This window comes from Micropterus salmoides, unplaced genomic scaffold (genome assembly GCF_014851395.1).
Source record: "Micropterus salmoides isolate LMB-PRFRI ecotype aquatic unplaced genomic scaffold, ASM1485139v1 Ms_hic_scaffold_11, whole genome shotgun sequence".
In the NCBI taxonomy this organism is placed as follows: Eukaryota; Metazoa; Chordata; class Actinopteri; order Centrarchiformes; family Centrarchidae; genus Micropterus; species Micropterus salmoides.
The window spans coordinates 31,064,947-31,090,796 of NW_024040152.1; the positions used below are offsets into that span (position 1 = coordinate 31,064,947).

At 42.0% G+C, this 25,850-nt stretch overlaps 2 protein-coding genes across 5 annotated transcripts in view; one reads left to right on the forward strand and one right to left on the reverse strand.

Moving 5' to 3' along the window:
- Positions 1 to 14,567, forward strand: part of LOC119898096 (low-density lipoprotein receptor class A domain-containing protein 4-like) — a 218,053-nt gene extending 203,486 nt beyond the window's left edge. For all 3 annotated transcript variants that reach the window (XM_038712252.1, XM_038712254.1, XM_038712253.1), the window contains 3 exons: positions 1,724 to 1,878; positions 3,445 to 3,495; positions 7,824 to 14,567. In XM_038712252.1, coding sequence (XP_038568180.1) covers positions 1,724 to 1,878; positions 3,445 to 3,495; positions 7,824 to 8,408 — 791 coding nt within the window. In that variant the 3' untranslated portion in view covers positions 8,409 to 14,567. The remainder of the gene's footprint in view (positions 1 to 1,723; positions 1,879 to 3,444; positions 3,496 to 7,823) is intronic.
- A 6,826-nt stretch (positions 14,568 to 21,393) lies between these two features.
- Positions 21,394 to 25,644, reverse strand: LOC119898098 (uncharacterized protein C18orf19 homolog B-like). 2 transcript variants are annotated; one of them, XM_038712256.1, is made up of 5 exons: positions 25,493 to 25,644; positions 24,866 to 24,903; positions 23,213 to 23,653; positions 22,878 to 22,989; positions 21,394 to 22,683 (listed from the first exon to the last, which is right to left on the reverse strand). In XM_038712256.1, the coding sequence occupies exons 3-5, from the start codon at positions 23,620 to 23,622 to the stop codon at positions 22,369 to 22,371; spliced, it is 837 nt and encodes a 278-aa protein (XP_038568184.1). In that variant the 5' UTR covers positions 23,623 to 23,653; positions 24,866 to 24,903; positions 25,493 to 25,644; the 3' UTR covers positions 21,394 to 22,368. The 2 variants fall into 2 exon arrangements, with proteins under 2 accessions (XP_038568184.1, XP_038568183.1); XM_038712255.1 differs by having other exon boundaries at positions 23,213 to 23,656.
- Positions 25,645 to 25,850: the final 206 nt, after the last annotated feature.

Genomic DNA, 25,850 nt, shown 5'->3' on the forward strand with positions numbered 1-25,850 from the left:
TCATTTCCACCTTATTGTTCTTCATAATACTTTGTTAATGGGGAGGGTTTCAGTCATTTGCTTAACTCTCCACCGCTCACTCGTCGCCTTTCATCGTGCAAAAGAAATGTTGTTGATCTTGTCTATCGTTTTTGTTTTGCACTAAGCACTTCATACTTCTGCTCTATGGTGGTTACTGTCGGTTGGTTTTACTGGCTTAGTTATTCAGTGTCTTGAGGCTGGGAAGACTGGGATAGGTTTGGTTTTACCGGACAGGGCTGGTCCCCGCTTTAATGTTTTGTGTTTCTTGCACGTTTCTACTTTTTTTTGTAAGAATGGAAAGTTATTTTGTGAATTTATTCCAAATCTTTTGTCCAGTGGTAATCAAAGCACCAACTCTCCCATCCCTGTTGTGTCAAAACTGCCATGGTGGATTGTGGGTAATACTCACAAATTGTACAGAGCTTTGTGGAGGAGGTGTCCGCCAGAATCGAGGCATTGTAGCTCAAATAGCTGAGTGTACATTGTGTCATTGTTCTTACAGAACTGCACGCACACACAAGGACATCAACTGTATAAACACACACACACACATAGAGTGAGTGAGTGTCCAGCAATGAGTAAGAGTGTGAGTCAGAGGTCAGACTGTGTGCCAAAACCAGACAAGGTCAAGACTTCTGCTCAGAACAAACCCGACAACACACAACAAAAGAGTCTCACACTGCAGCTAGGGAGGCAGGGAGAGGGAGTGAAGAGGAGGAGAGAGAGAGAGGAAGGAGGCATAGTTAGAGGAAGAGAGAGACAGGAAAGTGTGAGACAGTGAAGAATAAGAAACACAGAGAAAGAATGGTGGTGGGTGAGGGAGGAATGCAAGAAGGGAGATTGCTAAAGGCAGGAACATTTGGGAGAATACAAGGAAAGACTTGTGGGAGAGAAAGAGGAGGATGGAGGGATTGGGTTAGAGGAAAGGTGGATAGAGAGCTGGAGGGCAAGTGGAGATTCAGGCAGGGTTCAAAGTGACAGTGGGTGGAGAATGGAGGGGAAAAAAAGAGGAAACAATGAACAAGAGACGAGGGCCAGCCGTGACTGTGAGGCAGGGATCATTGTGTCTCCCAGTGGTGCCCTGATCTGGGAGGTCATCCCAGATCAGCACTGATGCTGGGTGTGTGTGTGTGTGTGTGTGTGTGTGTGTGTGTGTGTCACTCACTGTTGTTTGTTGAGGACAGAAACACCGCAGTTATTCAGAGTCTCCACAAAGAAACCACTGTACACTCATCTTTTCTGTGATTTGAAGCTTTCCCCTGTCAAATCTTCTGGCACACATATAAACCACTATATGCTCAGTATTTTACAGACTGACTTGGAGTTTGACCTCTGCTACCCCCTGCTGGTGAACACACGTTCTGACAGTCAGGCAGAATAGTGCTCAATCTGGGACTCCTTTAAAAGTCTCAAACATTTTCAGTGAAATCCCTTAAAACAGTGTTTCCCAGTTGAGCAAACAGTCTCATCAAAAGGTCCATTTAGTAGCTGTTCAGGAGCTTTTGATCATATCACATTTTCACAGGATCTTCCTCAGTCAGATGCCCAGTTGCAGTGGATTTGTAGATGTTCACACTTAATTTTTTTCGCCCCTTCTTTTCATTAGGCTTCATTTAACGATTTAATTTATTTTGGACCTACATCTCTTGTAAATGTTTGATGCTAACCCCCCCACTCTCTCTTGTTTTGTGTGTTTGTGCAGCTGAACTGGAGTTTGTTCAGATCGTCATCATCATCGTGGTGATGACAGTGATGGTGGTGGTGATCATCTGCCTGCTCAACCACTACAAGCTGTCTACCTGGTCCTTCATAACAAGGCAGAGCCAGGCCCGCAGGCACGACCATGCACTGCAGCAGGTCAGTAACACTGTGTGTGAGTTTGAGTGTGAGTGAGAGTGAATGAGAGACAGATACTGTTTGGATTGGGTTGTATTTAGTTGCTCTGGCTGTGCTCTTCTTTCAGTATCCATGCCAATAACATTTTCATCGAAACTGATAGTGAGTGAAAAACTGCACTGTCTGTCGCTTCATCTGTTCTCACTGAATGTCCCTGCGTATTCATTGTGACAGTACATTTCTTTATTTCTGAAGCAGGACAAACATAGCTTACCAGTTTGTTTCCAGTAAAGCTGCGCTGAGCTAAATGAATCCTTTTATCCCAGTCGTAGTCTCTGTCCCAGTTTCACTGAGGTAACAGCTTTGCTCCAGTCTGTTAGATGAACTTGCCGAATTGGTTTCTTCAGAGCCAGACTGTGTCAGGGCTTGATGTTTAATTCACTACAGCGCCGTCTAGACAGCAGCGGCTCTGCCCCCATACTGACATGTCGACATTCTGGGACAAACACACACACACACACACACACCAAGTTGCATATACGCACAATGCAAGATTGCTCCCAGTGAAATGGCCTCAGGTACAGAATGTGATCCGTGATGCAAAATGATTGGTCCATTGATAAACCCGGCTTCTAGACCAGTATCTGAAAAACAGATGAAAGCTCTTGTGCACTTCGTTGTCCCGTTAACTGATTATTTAAATTCAGCTAATAACCTCTCATCTCATCTTTTTCATCTCTCCTCTCACTCTCTGCTCCGTACCGTCCAATCAAAACAGAAATTATGCAAACAGAACTAGACACATAAGAAGAAAAAAAAAAAGGCATAAATGTAACATCAGAAAGCAACAAGCCAACAAAGCGCCGTAGCAGAGACAATTTGGAAGAATAGCCGATGGCCTTTTCCCCTAACAGACACATAAACAGCCAGGATTTATGCATGTGTGTCCTCCTTTTCATCTCTCTTTTTTTTTCTCACCAAACATTGTTGACTGTACGATTTAAGAAAAGATCCCAAGTCAAATGTAGACGAAGGGAACCGGCAGTTATTTGATAGTTGTGTTTCTTTGTTGTAGCTTTTATCCTGCCTATTTTTAAGACGGGAGCCGTCTGCCTTTTGTTGTCCTCGCTCCCAAACAGGGCAGGATTTTGGGTTTGAAGCCATCAGGCGTTTCTCAGCATTGTTGTTTCATCTTTCGTGTCCTCATTAAGTTGCTTCTTATTGGGTCTCCCCCCCCCCCGTTTGTCATCTTTTTAAGGAAAAAAGTTTGTATCTTCTGCTTAATGGTCTCACATCAAAAACCATCCCAGACGTAGCAAACAACAAAGCAGTAATGATTGTTGATTTCTAAAGCTTTATCAGTAGCAGTAAATCTAACATGAATTTAACACACATCCCTCAAATACACGTTTCATTTTCAAAGAGATTTACTGATCGCTTTGTCAGCATTAATAAGAAAAGATACAGTAACTTGTCATATGTTAAAAAAGCTCAAACAAAGCCTTACTTACAAGCTCCAGACAGGCGTATAACAATCTTTAAACCATCTTCTTTCCTGTTTTTGTTTTGTCTTGTCTCGACGTATAGGATGGCTGTCTGTGGCCTTCAGACGGCGGCTCTCGACAAGGTGCCTCGGAGGTAAGACCACCACTGCGCTTACCCCTGTTAAACCCACAGCCGAGTCTTGTTCACTGTGAGGCTACACATACAACCACGATGACTGATGACATTTAGACAGATTCAGATATTTACAGCACCATGACAGCTGTATATAGAACCATGGCTAAAAGGTTTCTTTCCAACACCAAACTGTCCTCTACCGCCTTGCCTTAAGAGGCATTATCAAGTGGGGCGAAGTAGGGCTTCTGGGATGTTTTTTTTTGCGTAGGTTGTAGACTTCAGTCTTAGTAGCTGTGGGATTAGTCTCTGTCTTCTTTTCGATGGCCTTTAGCCACTCCACCCTGTTTCAACTTCTGTGAAATCAGCTGTGAAAGGCAACTTTTCTTTAAGCGAGGCTGTAGTAAGATGTGTGTCACCCAGACTGGCTAATTCAGCAGACATTTTCTGCAACTTTGCAAATAATGTTTCATATATCTTGAGCAACATGTGATTACTCCGTGTCCCCTCGGACGGTTGCTGTCGCCATCTTGATATGAGCTCTGGGACCTAATTAGCTGCAAGTGTTTCTAACTGTGAAGCGCTTCGTCTGACCGTTGTAGACTACAAAAGCAGGCTCAGCGACGCTTATCGGAGCTTCTTGCTCAGGCAGCCTGTGTGTCTCCACCGGCTGTGTCACGTGACTCACACTTCAAGCTTTATTTTAAAAGATGCTGTGCGGAACACTTTTCAGTATTATTAAATCACTGTCAAGTAATTGTGTAGCTTTTGAAGAGTGATCATAAATGAATAATAGTATGGACAGGACATTTGGTAGTCTCTGTTTTATGTTAATGGAGTTGTTAGCATGAGTCAACTTTCTCATAAGCCTGATATGATACCATTACCTCATGGATTTCTTCCATGTGTGTCTGCTCCGTTACGTCTGAGGCTTCATTAAAAAGGTTTGTTTTCGCCTTTGCAAGAAAACCTGAGGGCCTTTTGTGCTGAAAGCGGTGCCCCGTCTTCCTGTTTTGTGCCATAAAACAATTTGCCTTGTTGCCGTAAAGCAATCTGGCAGAATTCATTTGGTCTCTATGGCCTTGTTTCTGGGTGGTTAAAAAAACCTATTAATTATACAGTATGTGGAAAACTTGTAGATGATAACTTGATAACTAATACACTGTTAAATGTGCTACTGGTAGTACATTTAACAGTGTTTGACATTCAGAGGCAGTTTACAGAGAAAGAGAAAGTATAGGCTATAAAGATGGCAACTAAAATGAACCAAACTGAGAGAAAGAAGCCACTCAGTGATCTCTATTGTCTAATCTGCTTGCTGTGTTACAAAAGAAACATGTCTCTTCTCAGCTCTTCTTTGTTTCTTAGTCGGCTTATTTTCCTAGTTCTCGCCCATGAATAATTGTTCTGTGGTTACAGGAATACTGTCATGGCACACAGATCCTGACATTTGCATTTTGGTTGCTTGTAAATATTTGATCATTCAGGAATTGAAGCTTGTAAGTTGTGCTGGGTATGGCTGGCACTATCCTCCAAACAAAATCAAATTTGGCATGTTCTCAAAGACTCGTGAATACAGAACCGCAAACAAATGCCAGTATACTCACAGTGACTGGTGATCTGTTTGCTTAATGGTGTGCATGCCAGATGGAGGAGTCGCGGTGGGAAGAGATGCACTGGGAAAACTAGAAATACAGAGTTCAAAGAACACTTAAAAACACAACCAATCACGTGGTAGTATTGATAACTTGCAGGCAATAGTATTTTGAGGCTGTGTGAGAATTTTAGCACACTTTGGCAATCAAAGCCAAATGTAGCACTTTGTGCAGGCTAAGGGGCAAGTTTGCACCAAAACAAACACGCCACATTTGCTTTCATTTGGAGGACCCTCCCAGCAAAAAGCCTTAAGTGTAAACAAAACTAAAGAAGAAGAAGAGAGAGAAACCAACATGAAGGCTGGACAGAGAGAGAAAAGAGTAGAAGGGAGTCAGAGGAGAAGAGGTACGGGAGCATGAAGGAAGGTAAAAACAGTGTCAGCGTGAAAGCACCCAGAGACCTGGGAAAAAGGAAAAGGCCACGGAGAGACAAACGCAGAGGGAGACACAGCCAATGAGTGTGGGTGGCTGATAGATGCAGGGAAGGGGGCTGTGTGCGTGTGAGTGTGTGTGTGGCAGGGGGGTGGATGGTTTTTGGTGCGTCATTAATCAGCAACACCTCCCCTGACACTGTCTAGACAGCCGTCTGAGAGCTGCCCTGCTCTGCTGCGCTCTGCTCCCTCTATCAGCTATACACCTTTCTCTCCCCCCTCCCTCCCCCGTCTGTCTATCAGTTTTGGCTGGCTCTCTCACTTTTTCATTTTTCTCTCTGTTGTTTTTTTCCCCCCCCCTGTCTTTATCTTTCTAGCTCTCCTTCCTCTCTTTATCTCCATGCCTCTCTCCTCTTCTCTCCTTTCTGTACTCTCTCTTTCTCCCTCCTTATCTCACTAGCCTTTCTTTTTAATCCTTTCTGTTCCACTCTTTCCCTCTCTGTCTCTCCATTTCAATTGCCCTGATCCTCTATCCCCCCAGGTTTTTTTCCACTCTGTTGTTCTCTCCATCCAGACTGCCTTGTCAGTGGGGGTTGACTATTAGAGCCACAGTCACTAATTGAAATGGGTTCCCTCTGATAATGACTCGCCACAGTAGAAATGTGTTGAATTGGACAGAAATGTGAGAAATGAAGAAATGGATCGCAGTCTGAGGAGCTAATTGAGGTGAAGATCTCTGACAAAAGCAGGAGGGTGAACCGATGCGTTGACGGTTGTTTTGTTGTAGAAGGCCCTTTGGCAGTTTTCTCCCCTTTACTGTAATTATATTATCTCTTTAATAGCTACTTGGTGGTACACTGGTGGATGCTATTGCTGCATTCAATCATTCAAATGTTTACATAGACCTCAGTTAAACTTGCAGAGAAATGTATTTTCTGAGCAGTTAACAATAATTTTGACATTTAATATACTCAGCACACTTCACTCTAATAAATGTCATGATTTTGAGATATAGTTTAGTTCAGGGGTCGGCAAATTACTCTGCCATCAGGCCAAAATGTTTTCAAGTCATTAGATGGCGGCCCAGATCAATCAATTTATCATTTATAATCCTTCATTTACTGGATACCTGGTTAGCTGAGTCAGCAGTGCACAGGACTCCCGTTTGAAGGGTTGTGTGTTCAATCCCCACTTGCTGCTAGTATTATCTTTCTCCCTTTTCAACAAATTAATAATGAAGAGATAATTTTACATGTTCACAATTAAGCATGTGCAGGGGTGTGTGCCTCCCAGCGAGTGGTCCACATCATATGGACACTTATTTTCATTTCCCCAGTTTCTCCAGGCAGAGGAAAGTTCTGCGTTTCTCAGTCAGGGGAATCTAATCTCACATTTTCTGATGGCTTTTTCAGAGGTGTCTTAAGCAAGCCAGAGACTCTTTTGAATTTCCTTCAGAACTTTTCAAAGTGAAACCTCTCAATTAATAAAATGGCATAAAGTACTGCTGCAAAGATGTTCTTGCGCTTTTATTTTGTAGGCACGATCACTTAAGAGGAAGTGATTTCTGCAAAACCCCGTTTACTGGCCTGGTGTGGGAACATAAACGCAGGTCTCCATTAAACGCCTGGTCTGGTTTTTATAGAAGTTGTTTGGGTGTATAAAACCTCCTCAACCCTGCGGGGTCGCCTGCTTTAGCTGCTTTTAAGCTGTTTAGATCTTTAATATAAATATTAATGTTTAAACTTGTGATCAATTTGTCAGTGTGGACATGCTACACATCGTTAGATCGGTTAGATTCTCCACAATTCAGTCGTTCAGTTCATTTAACGAAACAACAAGCCCCAAAGTCTAATTCTTATAGATTTCCTTGTGTCATGACTGAGATCTGTTTCAGCACCAGCTGCTATAATGTTTTTGCTGCTATTAAAGTAATCTGACAGATATTATTTCTGGCAGGCCAGCTTTTGCCTATTGCCGACCGCTGGTTTAGGTAGTTCCCAACATGGGAGTCAGAAATATGAATTTTTATGAAATATGAAAGTTTTTATATATTATTTATAGTAATACATCACAGTGGAATACACAGTTCACTGCATTGAACATCAGTTTGTTTTATATGCATACATTTGCCATATTGTGATGTATATCAGAAAAATAATAAATGTTGTGATACTGATTTTAACCATGTTGCCCGGTGATGCTAGCTGTCATAACGTTCCTGTACTGACTGTATTCTTCGATCTGTTCTCCTTTTCCTACTTCCTACCTTGTGTTGCCTCCTTCCCTCCCTCTCTTCCAACTCTTCCCTCTGTCTTTCTCTCAGGTATTATACGCTCCCCAGGCCAGGGATCGCTTCACCGCTCCCTCTTTCATGCAGCGCGACCGCTTCAGCCGCTTCCAGCCCACCTACCCGTACCTGCAGCACCAGATCGACCTGCCGCCCACCATCTCGCTGTCGGACGGCGAGGAGCCCCCGCCCTACCAGGGGCCCTGCACCCTGCAGCTCCGCGACCCCGAGCAGCAGATGGAGCTCAACCGCGAGTCGGTGAGGGCGCCGCCCAACCGGACCATCTACGACAGTGACTTGATCGACATGGGAGGAGGCGGGAGCTTGGGAGGGGTGGGGGTAGGAGGGGGAGGAATGGGCGGAGGCGGTCCGAGGCCGCCCAGCAGTAACTCGGGCATCAGTGCGGCCAACTCCAGCAGCCACGGGCGCATGGAGGGCCCCCCGCCAGCGTACAGCGAGGTGATGGGCCACTACCCCGGCTCAGCGTTCTTTCTACACCAGCACAGCAATAACCAGAGGGTGGGGGGGCCGGGGAGCAGGACGATCCAGCAGCAGAGCCAATCAGAAAGCACAATAGTACCTGCCAAGGCCAAGGACGGCCAACCAGAGGACCTGGTGTGAAGAATTGGGTGTGGGGTGGGGGGTGCAATTAGGGCCACCCACCCCAGACTGAAAACTAGCTCTTCTCTTCACCCCTGATCCACCTGTAAGCAGTCTCTCTGTGGTCTCTCTATCGCTCTCTCTCTGTCTCACATGTCCTCTCTCCACACTCCCATGCACAAATAAATATCAACACTAGCTACAACTAAACAAGGAAAGAGAGGAACCAAGAGCTGATTTCATTTCACTTTCTTTCCAATGTTAGTAATTCAGACAGCTAGCACCGTGGGGCAGGATGTGTGCACTGCGTGGAGAGTTTTTTTTCCCCTCTACATGAGAAAGAAACATACTGCTAGCACAGATTGAAACGATTTGCTTTTTTGTCCCCTCGGGTGACGGCTCTGTCCCCGGGAACTGAGGATGACGTTGTTTTCTTTTTTGTTTCTTTTTCGGACCGGGATCTGTGCACAAAGCGAGAACTGAGAATCAAGGACTTACAGAGAACACAACAAAACAGACTCACAAACCCAAATCTTAGTGCCAAGGTTCAAGAGGAAGCAAAGCAACTGGGGGGGGGGATGACTCGTTCTAACATTCAAAACACAAAAAAGAAAAGTTATCTAAAAGTTGCACTATCTTTTTGTTGTAAAAGAGAAGAGGGAAATTATGCTATGTGATGATAATAATGATGATGATGTGTTTGTTTTTCTCTCTTTTTTTTCGTCCTTTTCATGAATGGGACTGACTGACTGATCTTTGGCTCCAAAGTTGTTCAAACCTTTGGGAGCAGAAAAAACAAACAAACAAGTATTATAAGCTTATGTCCTTCCTTTTTTGAAAACCGCAAGAAATACTCGTACCCAGCCTACAACATCTCTGTCTGCTTACACCACAGGCACAGTGAGACTTAGTAAGAGAATAACCTTGTACTGCTCACGTCTGTGTACACTTCAGCCGAGTGGGGAAGAAATCTGCCTCGTGACCAGCCGCTGGGTTTACCAAACATTTCTTGCTTCCTCGAGTAGTTTGTTAAAAGATTTTGGAGATGGGTTTCCCAAACCAGAGTAGTTCCTAAACTCTTAAAAAGATGACAGCTGGTTGGCAAGATCCAACATGCTCCATATTAACATTCTGGGAAATCTGGCCAGCTGTTTGGATATCAAGTTAACAAAGATACATAATAACAAAAAAACATATCTAACTGTCCATCCAGCAGCCTGGTCACAGCAGATTCTTCACTTTTCAACTCTGACCCGACCTCTGAGCACCTGACACTTCCTCTTTCCTGTTTCCTGCGTCCCCCCCCCCCCACACACACACACACACACCCTCTCCTCTCCTCTCCCCCGTTCATCTCGACATGCACAGTGCATTCTGCCAACAGCCACACTGAACACGAAACCCCGCCGCCATGACAACGAAAACAAAAACAAAAAAAAAGAAGGCTCGGCTCTCCGTCTTCACGTCTCTAAAGCCACAAAAAAAAATCAACAACAACAAAACAAACCCAAGATGACACAAAGTGAAGATTCCTGTCTGCATCCGCCAGCACAGCGATCAGGTTCTAAACGAAAACTGTCTGTGGTCGAAGTCAAAGGGCTATGGGAGGGTCCTTTTTGTAAAAGAAAACCTTTTTGAAAATCGAGCCTTTTTCTCTGCTCATCGTTGCCTTCTCCTCTGCTCCTGTGCTTTCTCTGTCTCGCTATCTTGTTTGTGTTCAACGGCAGTGCCCCCTCCACCCCACCCTCCCTGCTTTTTAACAGTGTCTCTGGTTAACACTGTTCCATCATCCCTCCTTCCATCCATGTGCAGAAAAAGTGCGTTCAAATGATGCAGAGTCCGCCAAGCCCTTTAAAGTGGAGACTGGAGTGGAGCCCTTGTTTGGCAGTGTGTGAGTGCAGTCCTCTCCTCCCTGTGTGTGCGTGTCTGTGTGTGTGTGTGTTTGTTGGTTAGACCTTTTAACAACACAGAAAAGCACTTAATGCTCCTGCAGGAGCATTGTGTGTGTGTGTGTGTGTGTGTGTGTGTGTGTGCGCGCGTCTGAGTGATTTATTAGCCGACTGCTTTGTCTGAGTTTAGAGATTCAAGGACATAATACTTATTTGGCACTGTCCATATTAACACATCATTAATTAAGCTTTCATTAAAGCCAGAGATGCATGGTGGTTATTCTTGTGGTGCAGAAGCGACCTCACTGTAAAGCTCAAAGAAAGCGCATGCCACAGTCCACCCATCAGGTTACAGCTGCACGAGTAACGTCAGCAATCCAGTGGATTCCCACACTGTGTCCCAATTTCATACTGTTCATACTAAAAAAAGTCTAAAAACTCAGTTTGTACACTAAAAAAGGTTGTGAGTGGAGTGAAGATGGACACTATTGTCCCTCAATGCAGTGCAAAAAAGAAAATGGAGCTGCTCACTGCTGCAAAATATTAAAACAAATAGTGGACGGTGGTAAGACAGCTCGAGGAACATCTGAGAAAATAAAATGGAAAGTACTAAATCTCTGGAAAAGAATGTTGAGGAGATTATGAGGATAAGGTTGGTGTTCTCCCATATTTTTATTATTGTCAACAAATCACATGATCAAAATCCTACAGTGTGTTCCTTTGTCCGTCAGTACTTCCAGACTTCCTTACCATCTGTGGCTCTCAGGCCAAAGCCCGCTGGTTTAGTCTTTTTGTGGGATTTGCTGACAATAAGAAAAAGACAGAATATCACCAGACTTACCTTTCATCTGGCAGTGGCACAGTTTGATTGACACAGGATTACTTCCTGTTAGGACAGCACAGAAAAAAGTAAGAAAAATACATTGATTCTTCTTACAGTTTACTGTAACAATCATATAGTATATATTACGAAATAGGGACACAGCTGCCTTTTATGCTCTAACTGAATAATTAGATTCATGATTTCTACGGACTTAAGTCCTTCTTTGAAATATTCTGCTGGCGCAAGTTACAGCCCGACGTTGCCTAAAGCAGCATTAATGAGTATTTAAAAGTATCATGTCATGCTAATGCAGCAGAGAGGTCCTCTGCTGCGCTACATTCCAGTTGAAACCTCAAACTGGGAATCTGGAAATGTTCCTATAGGTGAGAAAAAAGTGAACAGTCCCCTGCGTGTGCACTTGGAGCTCACATCTGACATAATTCAGATGTCATGATGGTGGGGCAAAAAAAGGTTTTGGGTCAGTTTGAACGAACACCTTCAGATTCCGTTAGCATCCGTGTGTTTGAATGTGTGCACGTGTCCCAGTTGTGTGTTTCCGGTCAGTGTGTCCATCTGGATCTACAGTTGTGTATGTGTGCGTGTTACTACATCGCTGCTGCTATTGCTGTTGCTGCTGCTACTATTGTTGCTACTGCTGCTTCTCATGCCCCCCACCCCCCACCCCACCCCCTTCAGTCGTCTTTCCTTCTGTCCATCCCGCCCCTTCAACTCATCCAAAACTAGAAGGAAAGAAATCTGACCCTGTGCAGTCAAAAGCACAAGTACTGAGACAAAATAAATATGGTCTTGTGTCCTTTTAAGACTCATAATTTCACATTTTCTTTTTGTTACACAGAAATTGGGGTGAGTGAGTTGTGAGAAGATTGTCCTAACACTTTTGCCTTTGACTGTACGGACCTGCTTCAAACCTACGTTTCTTTCCTCTTTTTCTTCCTTCTTTCTGTTGTTTTTCTCGCCTTGTTCTGTCTGCGCAGTCATAGCTTGTAAATTGAGGATATAAAGATGAATTTTATGTTTTCTACAAGGAGGTTCGCATGTTACTATTATGTGAGTAAATAAGGTGCCTAATGTTCATGTTTGAGCAGACCACACCTCAGTCAAACTGCTGCTTGGAATCCTCACAGGTGCTTTACCTCAGGCTTGGCCTCTTGTCTGGCAGAATGGAACAGAAATATGTGAGAAAAGGTTAGCTAGGTTTGCCAAAAAATGATCTCTGATGATCTCCAGTTTAAATAGAGACTAAGTCTGATCCTGCAGTGAACTAGACAAAAAACACATTTAATACAAGGTCTACAATTAGACTATAAATTCGGTGACTACAGGACCAGCAGTGTGCCTGTTTCTGTGTGAGCGAAACACAGGCTGCCTCTCCAAACTGCAGCTCAACCTTGACCATTTTTAGCTCTGTGCTCCGGTTACGATCGGTGCACAGGTGGTGTTTGCAAGCGGGCTCGCCAGCCTGCTCACTTCCATTATGCCAGACAGGAGGGTCACTCACCGGGCGAAGCAACTGAAGCCATTTCAACCAGAAATTTGACCAGCGTGTGGAGCAGACATAGGAACCCACTTGCACTCAAAAAGCTCCCACCTTCGTTGTGCCTCACTTCCAACGGTGCTTTTTTCAGTAGTCTGTCTTTCTTTATGTTTGTTTGTAAGGTGCTGTATATAACTTGAATATATTATGCACATATCCTACCCAATGGGTAGAAACCACAAAAAATGTTGTGAATAATGTAATATAATGTATAGACAATATAAGAATTTTAAGAAGGCATCATCAAATTTGTAAATGCCTACAGTTAAAAACATGCTTTGTCTTTTTTTTATGAGAAAACATGGTTTGCAAAGTATGCTTAGAATATGGTTGCAACTCAAATACAAATTACTACTTATAATATTTTGCTATAAATAATAGTCTGTTATGATAAGGATGAGATAACCTCTGGATTAAGTTGTTGAGAAAGGATATTATTCACTTGTTTATTGGATCATCTGAAAACAAGCTTTCACAGTGCTTGCCATCATTTGGGTACTGGCTGGTGGGTTTATTTTCACCACAATCGTCTAACAAATGTATAGTTCTATAACACACATCTTTTAAGAAAAACAGAGATCACACACACATCAGTTGGTGTTTATGCCACGACTTCAGCCGGGCCCCCGGGTGAATTTCAAACTTCTTTGTAAATTGTTGAAGAAAAAGCCGAGGCTGTCTAGCGTCACATGACCACTGCACTCGAGAGCAGTCAGCACTTCCAAATACGGAAGAATATGTGTCTGTACTCATAGATCTTAACAATATTTTTCTTCTTTTCAGCTGTAATGTTGTATATCTGCCAAAGTATAAATCTGTGGAGCACACTCAGCACTGCTGTAGATCCGGCTGGATATTAGGCTCTGGTTAAGGCATTTCAGCTCCGTTACAGGGGGATCACAGACTTTTGATCATGTTAATGTTGAACAGAAAAAGTGTAAAACATTGAAGGAAAAATGGTCATTCCCTTTTTGGTCAAGATTGGAAAGTTGCAACAGTGTGAAGCGAGTGAAAGATGCCGTTAAAACTGTCATTTAACTTTTCTCTCTTTATTATTGTCTTTTTTTATTTTATTTTATTTTCTACATTACAATGTTATATGTGGCACAGTATATTGAAACAAAAGTCATGTTTAATCTGCAGTCATTTATTTACAGTATGTACTGAAAATAACTCCACTGTACAATAACCGCAGAGCATGTTCATTCTTATCTATAGACGATGTACATAGCAACGCGCCATTTTCTCTTCAAAGCACCAAATAAGTGGCAGTTGTGTAGTTTTAATTTGGAAACGTCTCTATTGTAACTTCTTCTTAATAGACCTTTTTTTCGTTTCCTGCACTAGCTTGAAGAACTAACTTGGGCTCAGACTGATTTCTATTTGATTTCTCCCCCTGCAGCGCGCTCCCTCTTTCCACTTATCAGAAGTCTGTACTCAACTGCTGACAACAAGTAGCTGTTTTTATCGTTCCAGATTTTAATAATAATGATAATAATAACAATGATAACGTCTCAACAGTTTGGTATTCTCTCTGTCTTGACAGTTACCATAGGACTGCTTCCATCATGGGTTTTGTAACATCGGTTTGCTTTATTTACAAAATGAATCCTTCTCGTTCCCTCCTCCCCCCTCTGTGCTGAAATCTAGATATATATATGACTGTAGTCAGTAACCGTACAGTATATATATATCCAAACGCAGAGGTAAAATTGTTGTGTATTTTTGCCTCTTTTTATTTAAGCAATTGTGATGTAATAGGTTTTAGGCCTAAGGTCTGTTATTGCAATACTTTTACAGAAAAGAAAAAAAATCAAAAAATGTTGCTCTAAGTGCTGTTGTAGTCAAAGATTTTATGCTTGTACTTATGCTGTAGTCAAACTGCAGCGTAATGAATAAAACTTTAAAAGTGATTACTCTGGCGTTCTCCCTGTATTTTTTCCCCTTAGTGTTATATATATAATGAGGTTTTGTAATGTGATCACTGGAGTCGATGCGAGCAGCGGTGCCACTCAGCTCTTTATCTGTCCTTACTGATGCAGCCAAATAACATGTGAGCGGGATTAAAGGCAGATCAGCAACTTCTCAGACTTGTTAGCCTGGTTTCTGTGTTGCTAGGTGATAACAGGTTGAGGCCGACGCACAAACCACAATCTGAAAGGTTTCATCGGCTGCTGTGACGCTATTTGGGCAAGGTCATAATAAATACAAGAAAGTGCAACAGCAACAATTTAATAGAGAAGTGAGAAGAAACATTTGAAGATGTACCAAGACCAAGACTGGACTGTTCTCCTGTCCTACAACTGTTCCATACCAAAGGTAGTAAAACCCACATTTCTATACCCAGATATTCAACTAATGAGTAGTGTCACAGGATGAATAGTAAAAATAACAAAGTAAAGACGGAAATGTTTCATCTGTAATTGGAAAACAGCCATGTTAATAATAATCTATTATTTTATATTATTTATATTAATAAACTTAATTCCCTGTTGACATATTTCTTAAGTGCTGTAGAAAGTACCAACCACTCGATAGTATATATATTTATTTAATCTAAAAACTATAAGAAAGGGAAAAAAAATACTGACAAACCCTGCATCCACCCCGCAGACAAACAGCAACTAATTAACAGCTGGAGAGAAGAGAAAGGTGTTAAGATTTCAGGCCATCAGGTAGTTTGTTCCAGAGAACGGGAAGTTCCCAGAACCTGGTCTGAGTTACAGCACAACAGAAAAGTGCAATAGTTTTATTTGGCCTTTACATAAGTCTACTGCTGATGATATAAATATCCACGTGATCCATCAGGCCAGTCCATGTAATAGACTTGTAGGAGCAGCCATCAGAGGCAGTCATCAAATTACAGGCACATTAAAGTAGTACTCCAGCGTTACAGTATTGCAATCCCAAAACAAGGCAGCAGAGCTGGCTGACTTTGCGATGCATGTTAGAGATGTTAACGACTTGTGTGCGAGTCATCAGACAACAGAGCTGCCCATGTGAGGGTTAAAATCACAGTATAATGGTGTGCATTAAATGTGGGTTTAATTATTTAAACAATGGACTGCAAGGAGGCATCCGTGTTTGTTTGCCTATGCGGACGCTTCAGTATTGTTAGTAAGTTAGATATATCAGAGCTTCTGGAACAAGTCATCATAATAACCTGGGTGTTGACGTAAATGCTATTTACACATTATAAAGTGGTAATGGTGATATGACGTGATTGCAGCATTGGTCCCCATTATGTACAGTGAGAGGCCGTTTAGAGTGAAAACGTTGAAAAACACACACACACGCACATTGAAACACGCACTGACAATGTGCGCACACACTGAAATCATTGAAATACAGTTGTCAGTATGTGTGCGCACATTGTCAGTGCGTGTATGACAGTTTTCAGTGTGCGTGTGTCTGGTTTTCAATGTTTTTACCCTAAATGGCCTCTCATAGTTCACCCTCATCACAGGTTATTTTCTCACATTTTTAGAAACTGGAGTGCGCCTCTAATCAATCAGATGGCTGCTGCAGAAGAAAAATGGGAACTGACCATTTCTGATGTGTGTTACTGAAGCAGCTGCGTCTCTGCCACAGTGCTGGAGTACTGGCCCACATGTATAAAAGATAGCTCTGCAAAAATACGTCAGTTCTTCCCTTCTTCTTTGTGTTGGCGGGTACAGTGAGCTGAATCTTTCCCATTGTTAGTGCAGAGCAGTAAAGGTCAGCTCCAGGTCACATTAAAAAATCTCCCCCTTTCCCGCCGTCGATGTTTTTGTTAAAGAGTCGTTGGCAAAGATTCTCTTGAGCCAGGAGCAAATGACTCACTCAGCCCTGTAAAGTAATGAAATGCATAAAACATAAGTTTCTGTATATTTCAGCAGCAAGACGGGTTTATTTATAGACAGACCCCATCTGGCAACTTGTCATAACATTCGCAGGAGTGAAACAAAGCCAATGTTCAAAGCACTTAGCCTCACTTACAAGTGCAGAGGGAGGGTGGGCCCCAGGGCCCCGCCTCCCGTCCTTTCTGTGAACCTCCTGCCACAAAATGCTGCAAGGAGCACCACCGTCCCCGATACTGTTCACATTTCCTCCTGACTCACTTTCTTCAGACTACACACACACACACACACACACATGTCTTGAGAGCGGGCAGACTGGTGAAGGCCATGCAGAGGAAATCAGGCATACATCAGCTGCAGTTTGTTCAGAGACGAGACACGAAGCAGCTTCAGTCTGAACCTCTCCCAGGCTTTTAGCATCAGACAGGAAACAGGAGGAGGAAACTGCTTTCTAGTACTAAATATTTCACTTCCATTTTTTTTCAGGAAGCAGTGCACAAATGTTAACTCTTGTTTGGAAACTGGTTTGAGGGAAATACTAACACGGTGGGCTTTAACTAAGGCAATACTGCTTCATTTGAAATCAGTGTTATGGCGTTCTAGAGACAGTTAGTGAGTTACTTAAAAGAAGTGTAAGTGATTCTAAGGAGTAAGGATTGTTGATATTTGAACAAACAAATACCCCTCCCTTCAGAAGCTCCGCCCCCAGGTTTTCTCCAGTGTTAAAACGCCTTCCCCTTGCCTGGTCATTTAACTTTCTTCTCTGTTCATACTCTGTTTAAGACCTTTTCCTCTTTGGCTGTTTCTCGGCCAGCTCTCTTTCACAGTGCCTGTAGTCCAGCACATTCGAATGTGCCGTTGTATAGAACTCTCTCTCCCACTGCCCCCTGCACGAGCCACCTGTTACTGGTTGGCTGGAACAGTGTTGTTGGGAAGGTCCACACCGCTTTATTTGCTTTCCATTTACAGAGTCAGGGCTGTTTAGGAAAACCAGATTTGATATTCAGAGCACACACAAAACGGAGATCTATCAAACCGTGAGGAAAAATTTGCTGAATTTAACAAAAAGTGTGTTGGATCCCTTACTATCCCTTTAACAGACTGAGAGACAGTGTTTTATATATAGTCCCTGCTTTACTAGGTGAAAAACCTCAAACCTGCTGAGGCCAGGATATTTTAAGCACACTCATACCTACTGTTAACATCAGATCAGTTTACTTTTCATACACAGTGCTACTCAACCTGTATAACAGTTGAATAATGTCCTTTATGGCTCTGGAGGAGCTTTGGCAAGTCTAATAAAATAAGCCTGATGAAGTCTTCAGGGGTATTCCTGTTTTAGCTTTGATTAACACATTTAAAACAGAAATCCTGTGATCGCCAGAGATACTACAGATCAATGAAAACACGTTCCTTATCCAAACGTAAAAGGTTCTGTACTCTCTCTGTCTACACTTAAAAGCAGTGAAAAGAAGAACTGAAAGTTTAACACATCATCTCCTCGACCTGCTACTGTTTGATTGGAAGTACAAGCTGGAACCTCGTGTACCACCTGCAAGTCATGTCCCAAAGCTACGCAACAAGCAGCATGCAGGCAGGCACAGAGAAATGGAACACAACCTATGAAGGCGGTTTTGAGTTGCATTATGGGAAGTGTTCCTCCAGGGGTGTTTACCGATACAGTTGACTAGAAGTCAGGATATCTCAGCCTCTGATTAGTTTTTAAAATCTGCCTCATATGATTCAGGGGACTTTGTGTCCAAATTATTCTGAACAATCAGTAGAATTTCGATTTCGATCGATTTGAACTGCTTTGTATTGCAGAAATGGTCCTTATGGAAGCAGTTGACAGTCTGTACTAGGATTTAGCAGCAATGATGGGACTGTGTTTCTGGAATGACATGTTACTTCTGACCATTGAAAATGTAATTTTTCGATGCACTGAGCATCACATGATGATGCCTCAATTGTATTGGCATGGAGGCCCCTCAGTCAGGGTCGCCCATAAGGGGGAAAAAGGGGGAAAGCATTCTGGGGCCCAGCTGGCAGGGGGGGGCCCATGCAGTCCAGCACTAATGATGTTCATTCTAAATATAAGTAAAGATAACCAAATTTAATTTTGAACCAAAAAAACTCACCATTACTTATTAAAATAAAAAAGATTACATATTTTTAAATGTTGCTTTAGTAAAATATAGCCTGCTTCCAAAAACGGTATGAGTAATGTTTCTTGTACACAACGTCAAAACATGCCATGTGTTTATGTAGGAGATAGAGAGAGAGAATAGCATGCGTTGACATGAGTTAAGCAGATTTGCGGAGGGCCCATTTACTGGACCTTTTCAGGGGTCATTTCTGTGGGCAGGCCTGCCCCCAGTACAAAGGAGGAGAATCTCAAAACCTACATATATAAAACCAAAACTATCCTCCAGCCTATGGCTGAGTGAGAAAATGTGTCTTTTTGGGGGGTAAACTGACCTTTTACCATTTAGATGTAGATTGCATTTGGATTTTGATCACTTATGTTTGATGTTGCCATTTAAATATTCCAGGACCTAAAGTAAAGTCACTTTGAACTTATCCTACTCAAAGACTATAAACACAGCTTTATGGCCAAACTATTTCAACAAACGTAACCTTGACTGCACCTGTCTAATGGACACACCGTCTGTCAGCCACATCAAACATGAGTCCGCTGACCTTTAGTGAGAAAATATGTAATGTAGTGAAAATTATAGACTTTGGACAGTTTGGACATTTATTTTCCCTCCTCACCTGTGCTTCACCTCAGGCTTCCCAGAGGCATCTTGACACTTGAGACATGTTTAGCCACTGACTCACACCCGAGGAACACAGATTGTCTTTACACTAAAATGATTTCAGGAAACGCAGCGCCGCTCTGTCCTCTGTGTCATCCTCCCTGTGGGAGAACAGACAGGTGTTTGTGTGAGCTGCCGTGGACTGCATAAACAGTTGTTCATTAGTTTGGACAGCAGAGGTCATTGTAACTCACACACACTTCCCATCAGCACCAAGCAATGCTATCATATTTACATATAGATAAGATTCATAACAAAGGAAGCATGCTGGAGCACGTCCAGGGTCTGCCAGCATGATGTTTAGATCTGATTAGCATTTCTGGACACTGTCAGAACATACTAACTCTTCAGTAAGTGGTGTGTACCTTGACCTTAACCCACTGAGTCACTACAACACTTTCCCGCCTGCTGTGCTACCCAGCGCATACTTTTATCCCTGGGGAACAAATACCCAGGGCTGTGACTGAAAATCTATTGTGAAATCACAGAGAGCAAGTACTTTTTTTCTTATAGCATCTGAATGTAAAACACTTGATAAAGTTGATCTTTTAGTTGAACGTTCACATAGAAGCAGAGGGGGTTGAAAGTAAGCACAGTTACTCATGTACTGTTCTTAAAGCTGCATTTATAAATTAAATGTGTGAAGTTTGTGACTAGCTGGTGAACACGGCGGAGCGTTTTGCAGCTAAACAGTCAGATGTTTTTCTCAGGAGTTGGTGGCCAAAACATAGATAAAAGGAGAGTGAATATTGAACTTACATTTGACATGTGTTGCTCTGTGTCTGCTGATTGTGCTTAAAAACAACACATTTATATACTTCCATTAACATCATCTATTTTTGAGAGAAATATAATATATATATATATATATATATATATATATATATATATATATATAATATATAATGCCACTTTATACTTCTACTCCACTACATTTAAGGGACACATATACTACTCTTTACTCCACTGTTTTAATAGATGGATTACAGAAGTAGTGAAGTAAAGAATGAAATATTGGAATGGGTACAGCCTGTGTCAGGTGACAGGTGGTTATTAAGATGTCTGATTCCAAATTGAAAGAGAAGAAGGTCCCTCTGAGAAACTGAAGGAACAGCACAAACATTTATAAGGGCCTCTTTCACCTCAAAAGGGAATCCCTCTATACATTATGTAGGATGTTTAGGTGTAGTTCAGTTAAGGCGACAACATGTAATATGGGCTCTCTGAATCTGCTGAAAGACATCGTAAAACTCCACCTGGTCACCTGATGCACCTATATTGCTTTGCTTTGTTGAGTGCTTCTCTTACATCAGAAATAATAATCCACTTATATATTATGTATTTAATGATAAATCATCACAGGGACCGTTTTCCTGTATGAGTATTTTGACTTGATACTTTGAAGCTGCAGTGAGGTTTTATGGCCACTTGGGGGCAGAACTCCACAACAAACATTTGACATAGGTTCCTGTAAAATGGTCTTGTAAAGCTGATATGGCAAAAACGTTGGCAAACAATTTCCCCTTTACACATCCAGCAGCCAAGAAGCAACCTTAGTATTCATGCAGAGTTGTGGTCCCATAAAAATATTCATTGCAGCTTTTAGTATGTTTAGCTAATAGTACTTTGGTACTTCAACCTGAGTAAGATTCTGAATGCAGGGATGTAAGCTGTGTACATGTTATATGCTACTTTTACTTCAGTAAAGGATCTGAATATTTCTTCCACAGCTGGACAACTTGTCAGTTCTAGTAATCTGTGATTCAGAGTCATGGCTTTATTAAAGTGCAGCTATGTAACTTCTGCTCAACAGAAGCCACTGTCATCACAGATGACAACTGTAAATGTTAAAACATGGTGTAACAGTAGCAGAAAAACAAAGATCAAAAGGTCAGTGATCTGAATGAGTTAATGTTGATTACACAACAATGCTAAACTTTAAATGTACTAACTAGTGCTGAGTGTATACAGCTGAATCAGACTGTGCTTTCGATATCTTCTTTCAAACATTAGTCTCGCTTCAAGAATAATTCATTTTGCTAGTTGCAAAGTCTCACAGCGTATAAATGCAGCAGTCAAACTGTGATGATTAGCGTTTAACTTTATTCAGTTGTGTTTTTAACCAGACATGTGTTTGAATTTGTGACAAGAACATTTGTTTATTTACCAAAGCATCCTTGACATTTAATCTGGTCACACTGTCAGCACATGTGCACCTGCATATTATAGTGTGTCTGCTGTTCATACATGCTGTACCTGCTGCATTTTCCACTCATCGCATGTGAACAGACATTTTCTGCTCGAGCAGCAGCTCTCAATCATCTGGCTTTTGTCATTTCATACCCAACTTTTAATCAATACAATAAGTGCTACAGACACCAAAATAATGCAATACATTAGTTTGGGCTATCAAAATAATAAAATATAATAGAAAAACTTAATTTCTTTCTCATTACATTAGAAAAGACACAAGGTGATACAGAGCCTTCAGAAAGGCTTTGATGGACTAGTACACACAGGTTACATGAGCTTCAAGTTTTATTTTCCCAACAACTAGAAGGATTAGCACTGCTCTGTCCCATAGTCTTTAATGACTACTGTTTTTACACAGGCAAATTGATTATTTTTATCCCTTTGAAGCACAGACCTTTTTTGTGTTATGTGTGAAGAAATGAGAGCACAGATTCTCTCAGAACAGCCAACCAAGAGTTAAAAGTCCAGATCACTTGAGCCTGTGTAAATCCAGTCTAAGACGACAGAAACAGAATGAAGCATTGCCAGGAGCCTGCTAAGCTGCTGTCTAGTCTAACATTACAGTGCATCGTGGCAGAGTTCAGACAATTAGGGATTGGATTTGACATTTAAACAGATAACAGGTGTTAAGTGAAATGTGTGAGGTGAAAATTTAGGACATATAGTACAATCTCTACTACAGTCTCTCTGTTCTTTCCAAACGATCCCAGAAATGTTGTCTGTCACTTGCCTTAATCTCACTGATCACTTGTCGAGATCAAAATAGGATAATTTATTCAGAAGCCACCTGTGAATGTGATTCGCTAATCGTTTTTCTTTCTAAAGAATGCTTTTCCCTCGGAGACTCTGTCTTTGGTTTCCTGCAGTTTCTCAGAAAGCTTGTCCTTAGTCTCTTCCATTTTCTCAGAGATACGTTCTTTTGTTTCCTCCATTTTCTCAGAAAATCTCTCCTTTGTCTCCTCCATTTTTTCTGTCAGTTTCTCCTTTGTCTCCTCCATTTTGTCCTGAAAGTATTCTTTAACTGGTGGGGGTGTGGATAAGTAGCCGTGTTTGCGGAGATACTGGACAGAGAGTGAAGTGCCGCCCAGAGTCACCGTGTATCTAGCAGGGGTTGCAATCTGTAGGGAAACAAAGAAAAGCACACTGGCTGGTCAGAAGAGCAAAACTAACTGAATCCATCACTTGTTAGATACACGGTCTGCTTTTCAGAAGCACACAGGCTGAGGAAATGAGACACATGCTAATCTAAGTTGAAAAGACGATATAAGAAAATATGAATGTTTTGATGCTGATCAATGAGCAAAAATGTTACCTTGTACATGGCGTACGCAGTCAGAGCATAGCCACTCGAAGAGTCTCTCAAAAGGCCAACTAGTGACTCTGGCAGACCAATCATCTCCAGGAATGGCACTACATTCACACCTCTGAGGGTGAAACATATAAAAGATGATAAAGGTTTGAAATAGCTGCCAAACATTGTGCAATGCAGTGTTGCATCAGAATGACTTAACATGATTCGCTAACTTTTAGCATAAAAATGTATTTACCATTCTTCAAAAAGCAATAAAAACAATTTAGCAACAAATGTCCATCTGATCTATGAGTGTCAAATGCAAAGCCATAAACTCAGAACTCAACCAGACTCACTTCATAGCAGCGTAATAGAAGGTTCCAAACCAGACGGAGGACGTCAGAAGATGAACAGGGATCATCACCTTCCCATACTGTTTGAACGTCTTCTTAAACCTCTGGACCAGACCGCTGGACTTGTCCTGCAGGGGGTCCACTTCTGCAGCATCAGGCTGTGTTTGCTGCGTTTGAGGCGTGGAGCTGGACTGTGGTTCCTCCTGTGGTGGCTGGTGTTTTGGCTGATGTGCTGCCTTGCTGGAGGCTGAGGTTGACAGCCAGCTCCGGCCTGTGGGCGGTGGCAACAACAGACGGTGGGCACAGCAACAAAATGCTACCGGTGGCTCAGGGACGGCGACGCCCACCAGTAACGTGCGTGCTGCTGCCACCCGCCGCAGTTTCCCATAATTCAGGATGCGCTGCATTATCATCTTCCTCTTCCCACCCTCCTCCTCTCGGCTGCTGCTGTGACGTTTCACCACAGATTGTAGGAGAAGACAAAAAAAGACACTCAGTATGAATTCTAAATCTAGGCTGGGAAATCTTTTAATGATTATATCCTCATTTAGTACAGCAACTAACAATTATTTTCATTATCAATAAGTCTGTCAATTATTTTCTCGATTAATCAATGAATAATTTGGTCTGTAAAATGTAGGAATCATCATAAAATGCCCACTGCAAGTTCTATAAGTCCGAGATAACGTGCCCGAAAACCTTAAACTATTTTGTATTTTTATCATGGAGGACCAATAAAACCAGGAAATATTGACATTTGAGAAGCTGGGTTGAAATGCCCTTGCATTTTGTTTAAATGACTCGAGGTTTATTTACATAGTTGTCGATTGATTTTCTGTCAACAGACTAATTGATGAACTGACAAATCATTCCACTAATTCACTCTCTGACTGATTGAGGTGTAAGAAAAGACCAAACGGGCATTTTTTAAATACAAAAGATCAGCTTATGCCATGATGAGTACGCATCCCACTGCAGGAAAGATCAAAGCTAAGTCCTTTACATGAGGAGTTTTCAATTTTCATGTTTGGATCAAGATTTCACATAAAATTCTATCGAAGCACCCAAAGATACCATTGAAATGATTAACTGTATAACTTTTAGTTGTGATAATCCCTACATAACTTGGATAAATTGCAGTTGCTTCTTACTAGAAAACAGATATCAAATACTCTAAATCAGCCTTTATAATGCATATGAAATACCTGCAGTCTAGTCTGTTTGTCTAAATCAGTGATAACTGGGTGACACACTGAATGTTGTATGACCTCATTGCAAAAAATATGCAGCGTTGACAAGTTAATATCAGACTGCGAACACAACTTTATGGCCCCTGCCTGTAATCTATCCCTGCTGTTGACATTATAGCATTATTCATGTCATTTTTTTCTGAACACATTTTAATAGTGTTTCTTCTTATTCCAATCCTGACAGACGTTCACTGACATTTAGAAGCCAGAGTGCATCCTTACATCTCTGGGTAGTGCTCTCCTGGTCACTCCTGAATTTGGACTGCAAACTAAAGGAAACTGCAGCAACATTACACAAATAACTTGACCAAAATATCCTTCCTACATTATCTATTATAGTATCTCTTTTGCATCCACTGGTTGATTTTACGCTTGTTATATGACACAATGAAAGTCCTGAACATACCTTGTTGTGTTATGATTGCACAACTCCAAATGCAGCACCTGACGCAAAACAAACGAGTGAGTTTAAAGCAGAAAGTTCAAGAATATTCAACTTAACGCCAATTTCAATTAACGATGTGTTAAAATTAAAATAAAAGCGATCAGTTATGTTACAAAACTTCTCAAACTACAAGTGATGTGCGAACTCATGACAATTAAGACAGGAAGTAATTCCATGTTTCTTCAAAATAAAAGTTCTAAAATAGACTGTAGGCAAAACAGACAGTAGGAAGTAAGTAAGTCCTGGCTTGGTTTGTAAAATCCAATCGGAAGCCTCAAGCTAAATGTGTGCTAGCTTTACACATGCAGCTATTTAGGGCTAGTTGACATTGGCTAGGTTTGTCTGGAGGACAAGGAGGAGGCAGCTTTTAGTTCCCAGGTTTCAGGACAGTAAAGCAGTAGTGTTTCCTCTCTAGACACTCGCTGACATTGGGCTTGTTAAGGCCAGACTGCTGCCAACTCTGTCTTCCTCTGCCTGACGTTAGCCAGTTAGCTGTTAGCTATCAGTAAATACTGTAAACCCTCACAGGAAGTAAACTATACAAGTAAAACATACTGAAGCAGAGGACAGAGCGCAGACTACACTTACGTTGGAAGTTACGTGTTGAGGTCAAGAGGAAACCGTACTCCTAAATCTTGAGGGCCATGTTGAATTAGCCCAGGCGTTCAAGGACCACATTTATCCCTGTCGCAGCTCAGACTGCGTGAAGAGCAGCATGTCGCCCCGACCGCGCAGAGAGTCATGGGAAATGTAGTTCGCGTCGGTCCACGTGTGAAACGGTGCAAGAGGTGCAAGAAATCCGTTTCCCAGCTTGCCTAGCGCAAAAGTCAAGTTCTGGAGAGACACACAACTGCCTGTAGGCCACAGACACACACTTTTTAAATATGTTTGGTCAGACACAAAAGAAGACAACAATTTATTACGCCCATAGCCTGGCACCCTTAGA

Coding starts and splice junctions, on each gene's coding strand:
- LOC119898098 (XM_038712256.1), bottom strand. CDS start 23,622: ATGATAATGCAGCGCATCCTGAATTATGGGAAACTGCGGCGGGTGGCA. Junction 22,990..23,212: donor TTCTATTACGCTGCTATGAA/GTGAGTCTGGTT, acceptor TTTCACCCTCAG/AGGTGTGAATGTAGTGCCAT. Junction 22,684..22,877: donor CTGCGTACGCCATGTACAAG/GTAACATTTTTG, acceptor GTTTCCCTACAG/ATTGCAACCCCTGCTAGATA.